Raw genomic sequence first — 19,184 nt, forward strand, 5'->3', positions numbered from 1 at the left:
AATAGCTTGTTGCAATTTACTTTACGGTGCGCCCTTACCGTGAGATGGTTCTCGATTTCGAAAACTACAAGATGGATTTGGATGAAGAAAGCCTACGCCATAAGCAGGTTGGATCCCGCAAAGTCTCCAGAAAGGAGGTTGAGCGTTCGCAGAAGTGTAAGTAGCTCTGAGTACTCAAGTGGATAGGTTGCCCGGCTGACAATTTCCAGTCCTCAGAGAGCTTCGCACTCTGTTCCACAACATGATCACCTCGCCATATCCTTCTGTTACGCCTGAAAAGGAACTGGCGAGGTTGACGTTGATTAGTTCGACAAACGAAGCAGCTATCCGCCGGAAGTCAACGATATCAGGCAATCAACCAGGAGAACTCGGCGAGATAGACGGCATGCCCGTGATGGGACCGCTGGGTCCTCCACAGACTACAGCGGAGCAAAATGGCGATCGAGAGGAAAAAGCTGTCTCGAATGTCACAGAGGAACAAAAAGCCGCCAAAGAATCAGCAAGCGACGCAGATAGCGAGGCGACTCTTGTCTCCGATGGACTCAGGACCGAAACGCAAACATCTCGAGCAGACAACAAAGAAAACCAACCTCCTCCTCCCTTCACCGACATAGTGGAAGAATCAAAGCCTGATGTGACCCCGGTAATCGACAGTTCAACTCCACCCTCGAATTCTCAGGCCGTCATCGGCCCCATCGGACCACCTAACCGACCACCACCTGTTCCGCCACGTCCTTCTCCGCAAGTTGATCATCAACGGCAGCTCATTGAACAAGTAGAGATGGGGGCGCAGCAGGATGTGACAGAGGTCATAAACAATGTCCTCTTCCAAAGTCAGTGTGCTATCAAACCTCGAGCGATCGCTCCAGACGGTGAGCAGCTTGACCAGATCAAAGAGTAAGTGATACCGATGTAAAGGCGTACTAAATCAAGCTAACTCCTTTCCTCAGCTTGTTCTACGGAAGGACTATATCTTATATCACGGCACAGGGGGGCGTTCGGTCGAAGGAAGAGCTGTGGTCCGATATCAAAGTAGACGTTGCAACAGGATCTCGTGATATATATGCCGCAATTGACGGTGCCTTTGACGTACAGAAGGTCGACGTTGGAGGTGAAACGGCAGAGCAATTTGGCTCAATCAGCAAACTGCCACCAGTCCTCCAGATTCAGGTCCAACGTGTTCAATTTGATCCGGTCAGGAAGACGTCATTTAAGTCGACCCACCATCTCGAACTGAAGGATACCATCTATCTCGACAGATACATGGATACCCAGCAGGAGGAACTCCTGCATCGACGACGGCAGTGCTGGCAGTGGAAGGACAATCTAAGGGTGCTGGAGGCTCGCAGAGAGGAACTGCTACGTCGTAATGTATGCAGAATGGCCCTTGCAGACTAGCATGTGGACTGACAATTTTTGCAGGAGAGAGACGGCCAAGACATGCCAACCCTCTTCAATAGCGCCAAGCAAGTGCTCGAAGAACTGGAATCAATGAAAGAGGATCCCGAGACTGCGGACGACGCGATCGATATAGATTCGCAGACTATTACTGAACTTGAGCAGCTTTCTCAGATAACGAAGACAGAGCTAGCGTGTAAGGTTCACCCTTCCTGGCACTATTTTTTCCCTCTTGTGTGATGTTGACATGTCCCGAAGTTGTGGAGCAAGAGATCAAGGATACACAGACAATGATCGCCACTCAGTTTGCTGATTACAAGCACCTTGCCTATCGCCTGTACGCTGTTTTTGTTCACCACGGATCCGTCGAGTTTGGCCATTACTATATCTACATCTACGACTTCAAAAAGGGCATCTGGCGCAAATACAACGACGAGGATGTCACGGAAGTCCATGACACAGCCGAGATATTCGAGAGCCAAGGCCGTCAGAACCCTCCGACGCCGTACTTCCTTATTTACGTGAACGACGACATGAAAGATCGACTTGTTGATCCAGTCTGCCGGGATGTCATCGAGGTCCCTTCCGTTGCAGCGGGTGCCCCTACCACGACAGCAACCGAGGATGTGGATATGGATCCACCGTCGTACTATGAAGCGTGGACTGATGGTGGCACAACAGGTACGCGAGATGGCCCCAATCCGGATAATGAGAAAGGAAGCGCCTATAAAGGAGGCAACGCTGCAGCTGGACCATGGCTATCTGATTACGGAGCTGACATGCGTGATGTGCAATGGTAGGCCTCCCGACCACTCCATCAGCGACCTCCCCAACGGCAATTCCATTGAAACGTAAGGGTGTTGAGGATGCGATGGACGTCGTCCATGCCCACCCAAACTCTGTCTAGATTCTCTTCTTTTCTCTTCTAGAGCTTTGGGACATTGATATTGGGCTGGTTCTCTTTTCGTCTGGTCTACTCCGCTTACTGTGGATGTTGACCCTCTTCTCTGTTGTAGAGCTGTCTTCGGGATCATGCTAGGGCTTTATTTTCTTTCTCTTTTTTCCTACAATACGCGGGGAACGGGGCGGGAAGATAAGGTAAAGTGAGGTTGCGAAATACCCACCTGACATGAATGTCTCTTGTTGTTTCTTGTCTCTTTTTTTTTCTCACATGTCCTTCCTAGCCACCTTTGTCTGCTTTTCGTGTCATGTTGGGTATTATGTACACATTTCGCATTGTGATACCATCGATGATCGCAAGCATCGCGGGAGGAGTCTGTTTTGATATTTGTTGTTCATACATGTATTCATTCACCTTCGATACTGGCCATTTGCCACATGGTGATCGAATGGATGATAGATACATACATAGCATGATTGCATGAATATACAGGGGAACTCCATGCAGGTTGCATGGACATGCGAGTAGAGTTTCCGAAGAATGAGATGAAATACATGAAGTCCTGAATCCTCCGGTGACTCAAGATTCTAGTAGACAAGGGTAATTGCCATAAAGCCTACTGCGTATAGCGTACATCCTACACAAAGGAGGGAATTGGCAATGTTATTTGTCATTCCATACCCATTTGCAACCTTTGTCTGCCATCTCACCTCGCCTCGGTTTCTTTCCCGATGTTCATCCGGTCCGTGCACGGCTCTTCCCGCTCACAACATCCACACTTTTATGGAGTACCCCAGTACCCGTGTGGCGAAAAAGAAATCCCCCCCAAAAAAAGCGAAAAATGTCAAGCCGAACGCGGGGGTCGAACCCGCAACCTTGAGATTGCAAGATCCTGATCACTGTTTTCAATTCAGTGATCGGGCTTGGTAAGAGTCTCACGCTCTACCGATTGAGCTAGCCCGGCTGATCTTATTGGTGTACTCAATACCCGAAAAATCTTTTGTACCCTCTCCACGCGTGGTTTATACCGAACAGGTCCAAAGGTCATCATGCATGGGAAGGGATATTTATTAGGATGATTAGCAATTTTCATGGTTTTCTTCGTTTTACTTTCTTTCTGGGTGCGTGGCAGGTGGGGTAGTTTTTCTGTTACCTATCGCTTGACGCACGATTTTTCAGAGGGTCGAATTGATATAGCATCGTCAATATATATACACCTGAACTAGCATGAGACGGGGACGTACTTTGAAAGACAGGACGATAATCAACTTTGAGACTCATAACATGTGACAAGGTCACGAGGGATCACCCTGAGATAGGTGTGCTTGATAGAATGGATCAACCTCTGCAGTTAGTATGCGGATAAAGAGGACAGATAAGTACCTAACTACGTGGAAGGAAGGTACTGTACGGTACGACACCTTTGAACAAAGGCCAATGGAAAAAAAGACAACGTGCATTTTAGTCTGATACATCACCTTCAAATGTATATAGAATGGAAGGCTTGGTACCGGCAAAATAGAGAAACCCGACCTCAACGGGTTCATTACCCCGCGAGCGGACCTGATGCGTTTCCGTAGACCACGAGACGAGTAGGCCTAGCGCTGCCTCCCAAAGGTAGAGAACCCAAAGAATAAGCAGAGACGGCTGAATATCCAAGTCAACAATAATAATGATTCTATATCGGGTGAAGACAGCTGATAGGTAGGGCCGCTATGGCCAGCACGTTCCCCTTCCGGGACTCGGACCGCGTGTCGGAAAGGGGGTAATCGCTTGCCGGATGTCGGAAGCCTTGAACATGCATCATGATGCGATACTCCTAGCATTCTATGCGGAAGATGTCTCTCGCAGTCTCAAGTCTGCTAGTTTTCGATGGAGAAGCAAATGCCCGGAGCACAGTGCTGGACTGCTGGAGTATGGTGTGCAGTGACATACACTCCCTCCATGCTCGGAGCGGATTGGCGGAGAGTAGTGCGTCACCAAACTACATCCCCGAAGACACAGCAGGTGGATACGATCTGTGCTTTTGACTGAGAATCACATTGACTCTCTTCCCGATCACTCTTGGAGTGGACCGCAACGGTTCCATGCTTCCTCAACCGAAGAGAAACTACTCCGATCTCGTCTCATCTTCGGTCCGCCTGCCGTGTCTGATCGATCCCTATCGGTTGCGTTCCTTTGACATGGCTTACGCAGTACGCAGCATGGGCTCTTTTCTCAGCTCTGTTGGATTAGATCTTGGGCGACAGTATCTATATTCTTCGTTCCTTCTAGCGTCATGTTGCACCGTAGACTCGTGCGGAGTGACCCCCTGGTTTAGGGCGGTTGGAGACGGCTGCTAACGCGGGGAAATCGCCGGGGTAAAGGAGCAACCGAGATATCGTTCCTGCGACGGCAACTATATGCATGACTCTTATTTCTTTCAATTTTTTAAGGATATCTTTTTTTGTAGAAATAATTTCTGCGGAACAACAACTTCGTCATTCGGGGTTGTCTGTTCATTCCCCAGACATTGACTACTCGGTCCGAATTCCGCGGCCTGCAAGAGCGACGGAAAGGGCCGCCTTTAGTATCTACTAAACTGGAGAATAGAACAATAACGCGAGGATACAGAGTCGCTCAGTGAGCAAATACATACAGCATGCCTTCACAAATACTCTCATGCCTGCGGCTCGCAAGGCAATTTTCATCGGATCCAGCCAAGGTAAGATAAGTTAGCTTCTCCAGAGACCGTGCATCTATACTGACAGCTGCCCTCTTCAGCACCAACGGTTTCTTGCGCGTGCGTTCTCGAGCACCGTCCGCCGTAATGAGATCAATAAGATCTTCCCCTCCGCCGCGGAGGCTATCAAGGACATGAAGTCAAACTCTACCCTGCTAGCGGGTGGCTTTGGTCTATCCGGTGTGCCTGACACCCTGATCAACGCTGTCCGCGCGAACCCCTCGATCACGGGCCTGACGGCTGTCAGTAACAATGCTGGCGTGGATGGGTCAGGTCTGGGTCTCCTCCTCCAGAGTGGGCAGATCAAGAAGATGATTGCCAGCTACGTTGGGGAGAACAAGACGTTCGAGCGCATGTACCTCTCCGGCGAGATCGAGCTGGAATTGACCCCACAGGGTACACTGGCTGAGAGGTGTCGTGCTGGCGGTGCCGGCATCCCAGCCTTCTATACTCCAGCTGCCTTTGGCACTGTTGTCCAAACCGGTGAGCTGCCGCTGAAACACAACAGCGATGGTACTGTGGCTTTGTACAGCAAGCCACGGGACGTCAAAGTCTTCGACGGCAAGAGCTATGTAATGGAGGAGGCGATCAAGGGCGACTACGCCTTCGTCAAGGCATGGAAAGCAGACAAGCTGGGTAACTGCCAGTTCCGATACGCAGCGGCCAACTTCAACGGCGCCATGGGCCGCAATGCTAAGATGACCATCGTCGAGGCGGAGCACATCGTCGAAGTGGGTGAGATCGAACCTGCCGCCGTGCACCTGCCGGGCATCTATGTCAAGCGTGTCATCCAGAGCACCGAGGAGAAGAAGATCGAGAAATACACCTTCGCCAAGGAGGACGAGGGCGCGGATATGTCGGCCCTAGGAAAGGGTGACACTGCCAGCAAGCGTGAACGCATCGTCCGTCGCGCTGCAAAGGAGTTCAAGAACGGCATGTACGCCAATCTGGGCATTGGGATGCCTATGCTGGCGCCCAACTTTGTCGACCCCTCTGTCGAGGTGATGCTGCAGTCGGAGAACGGCATCCTGGGTCTGGGCCCCTACCCGAAACGAGGCCAGGAGGATCCTGACCTGATCAATGCCGGAAAGGAGACCGTTACGCTGCTCCCTGGCGCTGCGTGCTTCGGCAGCGATGAGTCATTCGGCATGATTCGCTCGGGACGCATCGATCTGACCATCCTGGGAGCGATGCAGGTCAGCGCCAAAGGTGACCTTGCTAACTGTAAGTATCCCAGTTTCCTGGATTTGGATCCCAATATGTACTCCATATAGGTAGCTGACCATCATCAGGGATGCTCCCCGGCAAGATCAAGGGCTTCGGCGGCGCCATGGATCTCGTCTCGAACCCGAGCGCGACTAAGGTCGTCGTGACGATGGAGCACACGGACAAGAAGGGCAACCCGAAGATCCTCAAGCAGTGCGAGTTCCCGCTGACGGGCAAGGCCTGCGTGAGCCGCATCATCACGGACCTGTGCGTCTTCGATGTCGACTTCACCGACGGTCTGACCCTGATCGAGCTCGCCCACGGCGTCACCGTCGACGAGGTGCGGGCCAAGACGGACGCACCGTTCAAGGTTGCGGATGATTTGAAGCCGATGCTGTAAGGGTGGAAGTGAGATGACCGTAGCGTACTATACGTCAGATAAAGTGTGGACGTTTATTGGATAAGCGTGATATCCTTGACGTCTTTGCTGTATATATATATTGATGGTTAATTTTTATGTTTCTGCGGAACAGATCAGAAAAAAAACCCGTCTATTTTGGTATCTATATTTTTTGAGCCACAGAATTCGCATCTTCCCATCTGTCTTTTCTTTTTAAGAGTCATCAGTAGTGGTACAGCAGATACATAGAGTACAGGACAAAAAGGAACCAAACCGACGGAAAAAAAAATGAGAAGAGGATATAATGCGCAGGGCTGTATCGTAGCCAACTCTTCCCTCCGGTGCGAAGAAAGAGAAATCCCAATTCCATCACTGATCATCACCATCTCTCGTCTATCGTGAAAAATATCCCCCCTTAAACAAGAAAAGAAAAATTCTTAGCCTCCCTCTCCTATTTAAACCTAAACAGCCCCGTGACCCTCTTCTTCAGCCGCCCAATCCAATTCCGCCGCGGAGCCTCCTCGAACTCCCTCACCACATTATCGAAGTGGTCCGGATCGCTCGCCGGGTGCCGCAACTTCTGCGGCAGCGGGTACCGTCTCGCGTACCTGTCCTCGAGGAGGGAGAAGAGGGCATTCACGGACGCTTCAGAGATCTGCGCAGGCTTTCCTCCTTCTTGTTGCTGCTGTTGTTTTTGTTGGGACTGCGCGTCGCTGGGAGGGAGTCGGTTTTGCAGGTAGTTCTGGACGGAGACGGCGGCGGGGCGGACGGGGTCGGGGGGCCAGTGGTTGATGAGGCGGGAGATGCGCGCCTGGAGGGTTTTGGGGCGGACGAGCTGGAGATTAATTGTTAGTTGGTCTTTTTTATGGATTGAGGTCGCTAATTGAGAGGGGGATTGGTCTTACCGGCGGCTTGGACATGGTGGATATTTTAGTGGGTTTATATATGGTCTGGTCGAGGGTGGAGTGCTTCTTTTTTAGGGGCTGGGACTGCAGATGGAAGAGCTCAAACGGTGTCTTCAGACCGATTGAAAAGTAAAAGAGCCCTTCAGCGCGTCAGACAGGTGCGTTGAGATGCTTTGATACAGTCCATACAGCAGAGATATACATGTACATCGCCCGCAGCTCCGGAGCGCAGGCGGAGAGGCGAGCACAGGGCATGTGCTGCCTCAGGCCGCCAGGTGCACAGCCTCGAACCTCCGCTGACCGTCTCAGGCTCGCACCTCGTCATCTCCACAGTCCATCCCCTTCCATCCGCATCCAGTTCGCTGTCCGCCTCCACCGGCTCCATCCCCAGCTCTCTCGTTCTCTTTTCTCTTCTTCATCTGCCTTTGGTTTCCCGATTCCCTCTTGAACTCCTGCACTCTCCTTCCTGGCTTCCCTATCTCCTTTCTTCCCGCGCTCAGCTCATCATGAGCTCGCAGCGTTATCAGCGGGTAAGGCAGCCGACGATCCCTTCCGTCGCCTACCGTCGGACGTCTTGCAACGGCATTTACATCTGATGGGCTCTCATTACGCATTCCATCTATCTATGTATTGAATGATATAGACTGATGTGGGAATCTCTCACAGGTTAACGCCCACGACGAAGACGAAGAGAACGAATCGTTCCCTGGTCTTCACTCAGCTGATACTCGCCCCTCCTCACCTCCGCCTTCCTTCCACTCCCGCTCGTCTTCTCCATCGTCGCGACGGCTTCTTCACGATGCGGACCAGACTCTTGCGGATACGTTTGGGGAGGGTGACTCGGATGCGGATGATGAACCCGACGACAGGCAGCGGTTGATGCGGGGGAACCCTGAACCCCAGACGCAGCAGAATACTAGCGGCGGCAGCAGCAGCAGCAGCGCAGGCGCAGGCGCCGGTTCGTCCGGGTCCGCGGAGAATGGACAGGATGGTGAGAGGGGACCTTCGATTCAGAGGAGGGTGACCATGCTGCCCTCGTTTACGACACCGACGCCGGCGCCGACGTCTGGTCGGGTGGTACGCTCAGCGAACGATGGTGTCTTTGCCAACCTGGCTGCCAAACCGGAGAGGGGGGAGAAGAATGAGGATCTGCCTCCTGTATGTGATGATATAATAGGGCGTATGTTCTGGATTATGACTGACTGTATGGCAGTCCTATGAACAGGCTGCAGCGGATGCCACTCCTCCCTACTGGGAGACGACCATCGTGGCCCCTGGCATGTCCTCCGATGAAGTCTACGTCGACGGTCTCCCTGTCGGATCGGTATTCTCGTTTGTGTGGAACGGCATGATCTCGATGTCGTTCCAGCTCGTCGGTTTCCTCCTGACTTACCTCCTGCATACCACCCACGCCGCCAAAAACGGCAGCAGAGCTGGTCTCGGCCTCACCCTTGTTCAGTACGGTTTCTACATGAAAGGCAGCAGCGAATCCCGAGGGCCGGATCCCAGCACGGACCAGTATATCCCACCACCAGACCCGAACAGCCATGACTTCAACCCGAACTCAGTGGGCGACAATGCAGCCGCGGCTGTCGGTGCCGAATCGCAGGGCGGAAGCGATGCGATATCCGCCATCACGACGAGCGAATGGATCGCCTACATCCTAATGATCATTGGGTGGTTTATTTTGATTCGAGCAGTAAGCGATTTCCTGCGCGCGCGGCGACACGAGCAGCTTGTGCTGCAGAGCCCAGACCGGGGCCTGAGCGTCCCGGTGATCGCGGAAGGCGAGCGGGCCGAAACTGTCGTCTAGGCTGGCCACGTCTGTAGATACTTCTTCTTCTTGGGAATGGAATATGGTTTAGGGCTTGGAGTTTTTGACTGATTCATGTTTGATCTCTTATCCGTGCATTCCATCTGGCGGGGCGATCGAAGGCCCTTTTTTTTTTTTTTTTTTCTTCTGTAGTCGCTCGAACACCCCACTGCGCTACGCATGAAACGGTATTTAGTTATTTCCTTGAAGATACCAGAAATACACATTGCAATGATCTTTGGTGGCCTCTGCTGTTCTAGCTCGTGCTGTGTAGATCTGATGGGCGTCCGCCCTGCGTTGGGCGCGGCCACGACAGCAGGTCGACGTACGTATGCCCGTCCTCTGGCTCCACTCCGCTTGCGTCGCCTCTCGTTGTACCGAGAAGAGGCGGTGCAGCGCGTGAATGGAATCGCCCTTTCAGCTTCTCTTGGGGATAAGCTCGAGGCTTTCGCGGAACGCGCCATGCTGTTCTTTTGCCTCCGTCCTCGTGGTTTTCTGATCGCCGCAGGCATGGATCGATGAATGGACAACCGCTTCCGCCCTTCTTCGTACGGCAGGGCAGGCAGGCAGCAGAATATCCGTCAGGGCAAGGCCCGCTCTCCCGTTTCACATTGTAGGTTATTATTGTCATCATTATCATTATTATTCTCTTGGCGCAGACCAAGCGGCGGAGGCCGATCTGTTGCGGTCGTGTGAGTCTGTGCTCTTTGCCCGCCCCGCGAGTCTTGAGTCCCTTAGGTATGTATGTTTAAACCGGTCCCACCCGTTGTTTATCCCCATACAGCTCCGTACACAGAACAGAAAGGAACCTTGCCTTGTCTACCTATCTTTTAAAAGTTTCGACTTACCCTTATACTAGTTACTTACTTACTTTCCTACTGACAGCCCGATTGACTGTCATTTTTATCTACTCCACGGACGGGGCGAGGAGGGGGATTGGAAGTGAGGTCTCAGCTCAGCTCAGCTCAGCTCCAAATCTTCCATTTGGTTTCCACCCATGAAGTCCGCACCAGGAAGATCTGGATCTCTGCGCCAGATCACGCAGCGCGCGCGGGCGCAGACGCAGGCCCAGCAACAACAGCAGCAGCAGGGCCCGGTCGAGGCGCGCTCTCTGTCGTCCATCACGGCCCTCGCGTCCAATCCGCCCGCGTACCCGCGCAATCCGACGCAGAGACCGCTCGAGCCGCTCGTGCTGTATATCGTGCGCGTGCCGGGGAGTAGAGGTATGTGTTTGCCTTTTTATTTTATATAGGTTGTCTGGATAGGGACAATGCGATTGGTTTTTATGATTACTATTTTTGTCTTTCTATTTTCTGAGCTGATTGTCCAAGTGAACGCATACTGATTGCAACTGGCTGCGACTTGTTTTTACAGACGTCTTCCTCACCCCCCTCAAACCTCCCACCAAATCCAGCGTCTCCGCCGAAGCCATCAATTCGTCCCTGTACTACCTGCACGTCGCGACTCAGGACGATGAAGCCGTGCTGCGGAGCATCGAGCTTGAGAGACAGGAGTGGGAGAGGCAGCAGCGGGAGCTTGGCTTGAATGGGAATGGGAATGGGAATGGGCATGCGGAGGGAGGAGCAACAGAACGACTGCGATCCGTGCTCCCGCCCGGGTTTGCACGGTTGAATAATATCCGGAGGAAGCCTGTTGGGGGAGGAAGAGAGAGTCCGACCAGGCCTCCGTGTCCTACTTCTGCCCCGCCTCCTCCTCCGCCGCCGCCGCATCAACCACCACCGCCGCCGTATGAGGAGGAGCAGACGCAGCAGGAGGAACGGCAGGAGGACTCAATGGCAGGTGCAGTAGTGCTATCTCCGCCTCCGCTGCCGCCGCGGCATCGGCCTCGATTTGAGAGTGAGGGCGCGGAAGTCGACGATTCGAATACCGCCAGCGATGCCATCGCATCCGTCACACCGCATCGACCGCTTCCTCCGCTACCAGAGCAAGAGAACAATCCCCCATCGAAAACGGGTGAAGCGGCTGGAACACAGAAGCGATGGAGTGCGCAGCCGGAATACCTCGGTGGTCGAGGGTTAGGAGACTGGAAGGACCAATGCCAGGATACACCGCGGAGCGGCCGCTTCAGTCTGGACGCTGCTGCTAGACGACCACGATTTCAGGAACCCGGCTCGCCGTCATACAACTTGAATCCACCACTGAATAACCAGAATAGGCGTCGAACCTCCCCTTCCGCTCCTCCTCCTCTTCCTCCGAGGCAGTCTCCAACGAGAGGCAGTCATGACAGCACGCGGGATAGCTCGGATTCCAGCTTCACTATCACGCTCATCCGGCGCGATCCCACGAGCGGGAGCCAGTGGAACGTGGGAACCATATCCAGCTCGAGCGCAGACGTCGATCGTTCGATCGATATCGAAATCTCGACGCCAGGTTATAACAAATTTACGGGGCGCAATGAGCCTCTGAACCTGGCCAGTTTGGGTATCAATCTTCCGTTGGCTTTAGCGGGTCACCAAGACGGCGGGGGCTCCTCGCGACCAGCTTCTTTTCCTACTCCCGGACAGGCCCAGAATGAGAAAAATGGCAATAGCAATGCGGACCATAGACCCAAGACCTTCCATCGCAAACTCCTTGTCTCTACACCACCCGCGAAGCATCAGAATCATAACCGTGACGGCTCGCGAACCTCCACCGACACGTTTGACGGCGGCAGCCCCAACAGACCCAGTTTCGGCTTCGGCCCCTCTTACACCACCACCACCTCGTCCTCCTCAACCTCGAAGATGAAAACCGGCTACTACACCTTCACCTCCCCCTGGAACGGAACCTGCGCGTTCGTCGCGAGCATCAACGGCCGCAGCCTGAAATGCAAGCACACGATCCCAGGTCCGCAGACCAGCCACAGCAACGGCAACAACGACGACGACCACTCGGTCACGACGACGGTCGCAGAGATCCGATTCAACATGCCCATCCCCACGGGCCACCCGCACGATCAGTCCAACCACCACTCACCCTTCTCGCTCAGCCAGGCCGGCATCAGCTTCTCCTCGTCCACGAACCGGGAGCAATACGGCGGGAAACGCTCCTCGCTTGCTTTCCTCCTCAACCCGAACACCTACTACCGCCCCCACTCGTCCTCCAATCCGGAAACATCATCATCCCTCCCCTTCCGCCCCCGCGCGCGCTCGCGCTCCAACACGCGGATGCACACCCGGTCTGATAGCAACAACAGCAGCAGCACCGATGGCGTGGGCGACGAAAGGAATAATAATAATAATCACCCTCCACCATCACAACGACCCAATGACAACGACAATGACGATGACGAAGACCGTCTGGACCTCTCCCTCGCGCGGGAGCACGCGGGCGGGGGCCTGCGCGGGAAGAGCGCCAAGCTGGGCAAGTTGATCGTCGAGGACGAGGGGATCAAGATGCTGGATCTGGTCGTCGCGGCGTCGATGGGGGTTTGGTGGCGGTGTTATTATTTTTGAATTTTGAGTCGTTTTTTTTTCAATCGAGGTGATCTATTTGTTTGGGTTTTGGTTTCGGTTTAAATTGGATGGGGATATCGATATGTTGTTTATGCTTGGCATCTTATTATCTACAATGTGTGTAGAAGATTCCGGGTTATGTGTTTTATGTATGAACGGACCTATGTGTGTATCTAGATACCTAGGTACCTGCCTGAAGTTATGGTATGGCTGATGCGTCATGAATGAATAGATGAGATGAGATCAGATCATACGAATTGACCTGATGTAACATTATATACTGTAGGCGTGTCTAAATCACGATAAATAGAACAAACAGATAAGTTGATTTTTTAAAAGAAAAAACAAGCAAGATCGATCAACGGGAATGGAAAATCGACCGAAAGTACTCCCGTCCATCCATACTGTACGAGACGGTACAGTAGACTACTAGTAAGTTGATAACCTGAATCTTGACAGAATAGAAGAAAGAGGGCCCCGCTCGGACCATCCCGCTCCCGCCTCCGCCTCCGCCTCCGCTTTGTGAATTTGCTTCCCGTTAGGTCCCGACTCCCGACCGACTCCCGCTAAGTTAGGGCGGGATCGGCCCGCGCGGCCAGCCCAGCCAGCCCTACTATACCCCGTACATGGCGGTTAAACGGCTGGGGACTTGACGTGCCATCGGATTCATATCCTTGAGAGAAGAGAAGTGATGTGCACCTATTTTGCATCTGCGTTCAGTTCATCTGGTTACCTAACTGCTTATTGCTATCCAAGATCGTCTGCACTTCATCTGGCCGATTGTGCCATCAATATTACGCTCATTCCAACGTAGACAAAGTGGTTCTCTTTCTAATCCCATTCAAGCAGTTACACATGTCCGGATCTGAGCAGAGCCAGTCTCTCACAGAGTCAAAAAGCAAGGGGGAAATTTTCATGTGGGAATCAACCAAATGGATCGACATGCATCAATATGGGACGCAGAGAAGGGAGAAGACGCCGGACAAATGGGTTCCAGTTGAGTCCATCAAGTTCACGAGCATGCGTCTGGGCGCATTTAGTGTGCAACGTCCATTCCCCGCTGCAGCGAGGCTTCCAGGTCGTTCGGGTGCTGGCCGCCCGCGGCAAGTGCCTCCTGTGGTCGTGGCTCATCCTGCTTCCAAACGCCTTGGCTATTCTCAGGAATGGGGACGTTCTGCTGCAATTGCTGCTGTTGAGCGGCAACAGCGGCGGCCTGCGCCTGCGATTGCTGCCGGACATGCGCGCGGAACCGCACAACCTCATCAAGGATCATCTTCCGCATCTCCTGCACGTCATCAATGACCTCAAAGTGGAAGTCGAATGTCGTCGGGCACGATGGCTCGTCCGACGCGTCGTGCCAGATCTGCAGGTAGCGGTGCTCAAGGGCCTCCTCGACGGAGATACGCTTGGTCGGGTCGAAAGCGAGCATGCGGTCAAGAAGGTCAAGGGCATCTGGGTTGGCGTTGGGGAATAGACGCTGGAAGGGGATCTTGGGCATGTACGGAAGGTTGCGGACGTACTCCTGCGCACGCGGAGAACCAATGCGAGACAGAGTCTCTTCGTTAGGAGTTCCGAGATAGTGTAGAATCTGGTTAAGCTGGTCGACGTAGTCGCGACCTTTGAAGAACGGACGACCCCCGAGGAGTTCGGCCAGGATACAGCCAACGGACCACACGTCAACTGAAGGGAGTCAGCAGGACTCGAATAGATTGCAGACACGGAAAGACACATACTAGCTTTGGTGTAGCTCTGGAAGCTCAGCATAATCTCAGGAGCACGGTACCATCTGGTCGCGACATATTCGGTCATGTACCCCGCATTCTCCTCGGGGTCTATCGAAAATCCTCGTGCAAGCCCAAAATCACAGATCTTGAGCTCGCAATCAGCGTTGACGAGTAGGTTTCCCGGCTTCAGATCTCGATGCAAGACGTTGGCGGAGTGAATGTACTTGAGGCCGCAGAGAATTTGGTAGATGAAAGACTGGAAGTGGGCATCGGTCAATGGCTGGCCAGAGCGAATGATGGCTGCCAAGTCACACTCCATGAGTTCTGTCCAGAAATTAGCACCTGCATCCTACCCCAAGTAACACCTGCCACCTCCTCACCTTCATACAGGTATGTTTCGTTGAAGTTCTCGGGTCTGGGGATGTCCATGTCGTATAGGCATGTGATCTACGCCTCGGTCAGCCCTATCAGCCCTACAGGAACGGCTGATTACGTGGACATACATTGCGATGGCCTCGGAAGTGCTGCAGCAACTTGATTTCTCTCAGCGCCCGTTTGGCCAGAATCTTCTTGCTGAACACATTGGTAACCTTCTTGATGGCGACACCCTCGCCCGTTTGAGTGTTGGTAGCCGCACTGTATATTCATTGCCAGTCAGTCTCTCCGTCCGTGGGGCGCGCAACATCAGCGCTCGGAGCAAAACCCCGCGGGAACGCAGTCGTCATCGCAATGATAGGATGGAGGAACGAGAAGGGTTATTGTAGAAGCACCACCACGTACCAGACAATACCGTATGCTCCCTGACCCAGTTCTTTGGTGACATTGTAGCGCTCATCGACGATGAAATCCTGGTTGAACACCTTAAAGACCTTGCGTCCCTGTAGCTCAGCCATGGCTGCAGTATGTGTATGCCAGACACACGTCTTCGGTCTCTATCTTGCAGTGGGAGGAAGATGGAAACGATAGACGGGGGGACGGAGGATTTGCGCTCTGGACAAGGTCAGGCAAAAAGAGAGGGCTCGACAAAGGATGGTCTGGCCGTTTAAGGAGACTACTCTGTCTCGATCGCGGCGGCTGAGCAGGACGAACGTGGAGACAATGCGCTTCGTGGGTCGATCAGCCGATAGAAGGCTCAGAGAACGAGTGCCCCCGGTCCGTTAGGATAGACTGATCACGGCGCTATCGAGAGTGAGATCCTGGACGTCCCTGTCCGGCGCTGAGAGAGCGCACACGAGAGGAACGGAGGGGGACTAGAGAGCCGCCGAAGCTATGGGCGGAGACTGCCAGAAGAACGAGGGGCAGGAGCAGACCAAATAATTGGACGTAGACTGTGAGCAGGAGCTGCTGGCCGCAGAACTAGCAGGAGTCGCGAAGGGTGGACTGGAACGAGAGGATCGTGCTTGACGCCGCGCTGCAACGACGTGGAGAAGGCAGATCGCCGTTAGTTGCTGGGGTCCAGATCAGGAGGAACGGAGGCCGTCTCCCAGAAGCAGAAATAAAAAACGGGGGAGTAAGAAAAAGAGGACAATGGATGGAGAAGACCAGGACGGGGGGAATAAAAAGAGGGAGAAAGAAAAGAGAGACGCTGAAACAGCAAGAGAGCGATGGGAGAAGCTGTCGTTCTCGTGCTGAGGGGCCGAGGGGCTGACGGCCGGAGGGGCGCAGGTGGAGTCTGGACAAGAACAAGCACGAGCACCACTCGTCGACCTGCCGCGCCTTTTTTCTTATTACCGACTCCCTTGTACCTTATACTCGATCCTCGAGCGGTCTACTGTCTATGTACTGCCCATTATTGTTAATTACTCGCGGCCTCCAGGACCAACTCCGTCCCCAGGATCCACAGCGTGCGCGCCATCACACGTCCGGACCCTCAACAGAACGTGAACAATAGCGGGAGAGACGCTAGATGGAGGAAGGGTCGCTCGGACTACAACGCGATAGGCTTCAAAAAGAGGCAGATGGGAACGCTGCGGACTCGCATGGTTGGCCTCTTCGGCCTCCACCACCACGCCGCTCAGGGACCGCTGACGACTCCTCCACTCCCCCCTTGGCGCCAGCTGAAACATCTGTCTTTCTTGCAAAATCTCCTCGTTCCCCCCTTTCACCGTCTGGTCGTGTCCAGGTCCTCTAGGAGTACTGCTGATGCACCAGTTAACCAGCGCACACCGCTTAAACGCTTTTGATAACGGAAATTCGCCCCCGTCCCCTCATAGTCTCCAGGGTTGACCCATGCGCAAGTCACAAATTTCGGATCTGCCCTCCCTGCATCTACATCGGCCTAAGATCTGGGTCCCGACAGGCAGCCCGAGCAGCGTCTTATTTCCTATAGCGGGAGACCCTGTTCACAACTAACGAGATCCTTTCATATATATCCCCGTATATTTGTGGTTATTTGCGATTGATAGACAATAAAGTATGCACGGCCTCCCTAGCTCTACTCCATCGTTAGGGCGAGTTTACGTTAAACTACTGCGAGGCGCACTGTACCTCCATATTAATGCCCAATCTAGCCGCCGTTTTAGACATCAAGTTTCTTAGTCATCATAAGATCACCACTTCTCAAGTGCACATTACTTTTTCCTTCAATAAAGAGACTCACACCCGGGGAAACTATTGCTCAATTACAAATTACTAAACTGTACACGATGTTCAGTCCAACATTCTTGGCTGAAAATAAGATACATACACACCTTCGCGCTCCCTTTCAGTGATTGAAAACACGCATCTCAAGAGGAGCTAATGAGTTAGAAAACATATAAATCTACATTTGACCTCTGGTCAATAGTATCCAATACGAGTTGCGTAGGCTCCTCGTAGAATAGGATCTGCGTTGCACCTCTGCGAGGCCGCGCGGGCCGTACAGTAAAGTACAGTAGTACCAAAGACGTCATATCAGCTTTCCCCTCCGCGGGGCAGTAAAAAGAACGAACAGACAACGAAACAACAATGAGGCAGCTCATAGCCATCGGAGCCTGCTACCTCGACGTCATCCTCAGGTACGTTGCGCTGGCCAAAAAGCAAATACAACTGTAGCTGTCGATTATTATTGTCACCGAAATATCTGATCGATCTGCCGCTGACCCATCAGCGTCGACCACTATCCCGCCGAGGATGAGAAGCTCCGCGCCTCGAGCCTCGCGCGCCGTCGCGGGGGGAACTGTCCCAACACGCTGGAGGTGCTGCAGCAGTTGATCGAGGGGAAGAACAAGCAGCAACAGCAACATTCAGAAGATGAGAAGCATGCGTCGTCGCCAGTTCTCATCGCCGTCCTGTCCGCTGCGTCGTCCCCCGCGTCGCAGTTCATCCGCGACTCCCTTGGCCCCGCCGTGGACCTGACACACTGTCTCTACCGGGAGACACACACGGAGCCAGCGTCGAGCTACATCATCAAGAGCCGGACGACTGGTAGCCGGACGATCGTGAATTACAATGAGCTCCCGGAGATGACGTCTGCGGAGTTTGGCGCCGCGGTGGAGAGGTTGGATATTGGGGATGGCAGTGGGAGATGGTTCCATTTTGAGGTATGCATAAGAAGTTCGGCTCTTGCCTTGCTGCTCGTATCTCTGCAGTGGACAGTCGACACCGTTCGCGAAAAAGTTCCCAGAGGATGCATCACTAACTGCTCTTCAGGGCCGCATCCCCGACGTGAACCTACGCAACATCCAGCACCTGCGCCAGCGATTCCCGGCCGCGAAGATCAGCGTCGAGGTCGAGAAACCAGGGCGTCCGGGCTTGCCAGAGATGGCCGCGGAGGCAGACGTTGTCTTCTACTCCAAGAGCTGGGTCCAGGTAAGTTATCTACCTATCTACATTGTATCGTTTGATTTGTATTATCAGAGAAATTTTGCTGACGGCAATCAAAAACCAGGACAAAGGCTATACCAATCCTGAAGAGTTCCTGCGGTCGCAAGCTCCTCACACCCTGAAAGCGTAAGTTTCAAGTTTATTGCCGTCGACCTTTTTGCTTATCGTATTTTGTTTATTTATTTGTTTATCTGTTTATTGACAAAGTTGCTAAAACGCAGTTCCCTCCTCTGCTGTACCTGGGGCGAAGAAGGCGCCTCGGCCCTCGAACTGCCCAGCCAGACCTACACGCACTGTCCTGCATACAAACTGCCCCCAGGCGCAAAAGTTGTCGAGTATGTCACTCCCCGGTCCTCTCTTCCCCTTCTCTCACAGAGGACAAAAAAAGATCTAACCAAATACACAAATCAAACAGCACGATTGGCGCAGGCGACACCTTCGTCGCGGGCATGCTCTACGCCATCACCTGCCATGGCACTGTTGACAGTGCCCAGGAGGAGGCCTGGCCAGTAGACAGGGCAGTGAGCTTCGCGACCGAGCTGGCAGGCCGGAAGGTCGCGCAGGAGGGCTTTGGAGGGTTGGGGGAGAAGATGAGTGAGAAGCTTTAGCTATACATGCATACTTCATATATGTGTACCTGATACCAGACAGTGTGTTGGGCCAAAAAAGGCATTGTTGGCCCTTCAACACGTGGGCTAATTATAATAATGTACGTGGGCCGGTGAACAGATCCCCGCTGTTACTCACTTATCCATGTATGTGGTCGAACTCATCAGCCTTGTTATGATAAATATCATAATTCACACTGTTAACTGGGAGAAAGATACCACAGAATCTCAAGCATCGTAAGCTGCTC

General features: G+C 53.2%; 9 protein-coding genes and 1 non-coding gene across 10 annotated transcripts; 7 read left to right on the top strand and 3 right to left on the bottom strand.

Moving 5' to 3' along the window:
- Positions 1–44: 44 nt before the first annotated feature.
- VTN00DRAFT_5653 (uncharacterized protein) lies at positions 45–2,305 on the top strand (the record flags this gene model as incomplete). The annotated part of the gene is made up of 6 exons (XM_069432207.1): positions 45–156; positions 210–897; positions 951–1,371; positions 1,423–1,594; positions 1,657–2,079; positions 2,199–2,305. The coding sequence occupies 6 exons, from the start codon at positions 45–47 to the stop codon at positions 2,303–2,305; spliced, it is 1,923 nt and encodes a 640-aa protein (XP_069288090.1).
- Positions 2,306–3,146: 841 nt separating this feature from the next.
- VTN00DRAFT_t110 lies at positions 3,147–3,263 on the bottom strand. Its single transcript has one exon. It is a non-coding gene; the product is annotated as a tRNA-Lys (tRNA).
- A 1,677-nt stretch (positions 3,264–4,940) lies between these two features.
- VTN00DRAFT_5654 (uncharacterized protein) lies at positions 4,941–6,627 on the top strand (the record flags this gene model as incomplete). Its single annotated transcript, XM_069432208.1, has 3 exons — positions 4,941–5,003; positions 5,063–6,245; positions 6,314–6,627. The coding sequence occupies 3 exons, from the start codon at positions 4,941–4,943 to the stop codon at positions 6,625–6,627; spliced, it is 1,560 nt and encodes a 519-aa protein (XP_069288091.1).
- Positions 6,628–7,078: 451 nt separating this feature from the next.
- VTN00DRAFT_5655 (uncharacterized protein) lies at positions 7,079–7,547 on the bottom strand (the record flags this gene model as incomplete). The annotated part of the gene is made up of 2 exons (XM_069432209.1): positions 7,079–7,462; positions 7,533–7,547. 2 exons carry the CDS (start codon positions 7,545–7,547, stop codon positions 7,079–7,081), a joined length of 399 nt encoding a protein of 132 aa, XP_069288092.1.
- Positions 7,548–8,038: 491 nt separating this feature from the next.
- On the top strand, positions 8,039–9,345 carry VTN00DRAFT_5656 (uncharacterized protein; the record flags this gene model as incomplete). The annotated part of the gene is made up of 3 exons (XM_069432210.1): positions 8,039–8,062; positions 8,199–8,690; positions 8,746–9,345. 3 exons carry the CDS (start codon positions 8,039–8,041, stop codon positions 9,343–9,345), a joined length of 1,116 nt encoding a protein of 371 aa, XP_069288093.1.
- A 997-nt stretch (positions 9,346–10,342) lies between these two features.
- On the top strand, positions 10,343–12,800 carry VTN00DRAFT_5657 (uncharacterized protein; the record flags this gene model as incomplete). Its single annotated transcript, XM_069432211.1, has 2 exons — positions 10,343–10,568; positions 10,720–12,800. 2 exons carry the CDS (start codon positions 10,343–10,345, stop codon positions 12,798–12,800), a joined length of 2,307 nt encoding a protein of 768 aa, XP_069288094.1.
- A 691-nt stretch (positions 12,801–13,491) lies between these two features.
- VTN00DRAFT_5658 (uncharacterized protein) lies at positions 13,492–13,801 on the top strand (the record flags this gene model as incomplete). The annotated part of the gene is made up of 2 exons (XM_069432212.1): positions 13,492–13,610; positions 13,690–13,801. 2 exons carry the CDS (start codon positions 13,492–13,494, stop codon positions 13,799–13,801), a joined length of 231 nt encoding a protein of 76 aa, XP_069288095.1.
- A 35-nt stretch (positions 13,802–13,836) lies between these two features.
- VTN00DRAFT_5659 (uncharacterized protein) lies at positions 13,837–15,417 on the bottom strand (the record flags this gene model as incomplete). Its single annotated transcript, XM_069432213.1, has 5 exons — positions 13,837–14,480; positions 14,534–14,848; positions 14,905–14,971; positions 15,028–15,160; positions 15,305–15,417. 5 exons carry the CDS (start codon positions 15,415–15,417, stop codon positions 13,837–13,839), a joined length of 1,272 nt encoding a protein of 423 aa, XP_069288096.1.
- Positions 15,418–15,553: 136 nt separating this feature from the next.
- Positions 15,554–16,707, top strand: VTN00DRAFT_5660 (uncharacterized protein; the record flags this gene model as incomplete). The annotated part of the gene is made up of 3 exons (XM_069432215.1): positions 15,554–15,676; positions 15,885–15,964; positions 16,341–16,707. The coding sequence occupies 3 exons, from the start codon at positions 15,554–15,556 to the stop codon at positions 16,705–16,707; spliced, it is 570 nt and encodes a 189-aa protein (XP_069288097.1).
- A 763-nt stretch (positions 16,708–17,470) lies between these two features.
- Positions 17,471–18,936, top strand: VTN00DRAFT_5661 (uncharacterized protein; the record flags this gene model as incomplete). The annotated part of the gene is made up of 6 exons (XM_069432216.1): positions 17,471–17,520; positions 17,613–18,045; positions 18,155–18,313; positions 18,393–18,454; positions 18,550–18,663; positions 18,744–18,936. 6 exons carry the CDS (start codon positions 17,471–17,473, stop codon positions 18,934–18,936), a joined length of 1,011 nt encoding a protein of 336 aa, XP_069288098.1.
- Positions 18,937–19,184: the final 248 nt, after the last annotated feature.

The sequence above is a fragment of the Thermoascus crustaceus genome (assembly GCF_041956765.1).
Source record: "Thermoascus crustaceus strain CBS 181.67 unplaced genomic scaffold VTN00scaffold_3, whole genome shotgun sequence".
NCBI lineage: Eukaryota > Fungi > Ascomycota > Eurotiomycetes > Eurotiales > Thermoascaceae > Thermoascus > Thermoascus crustaceus.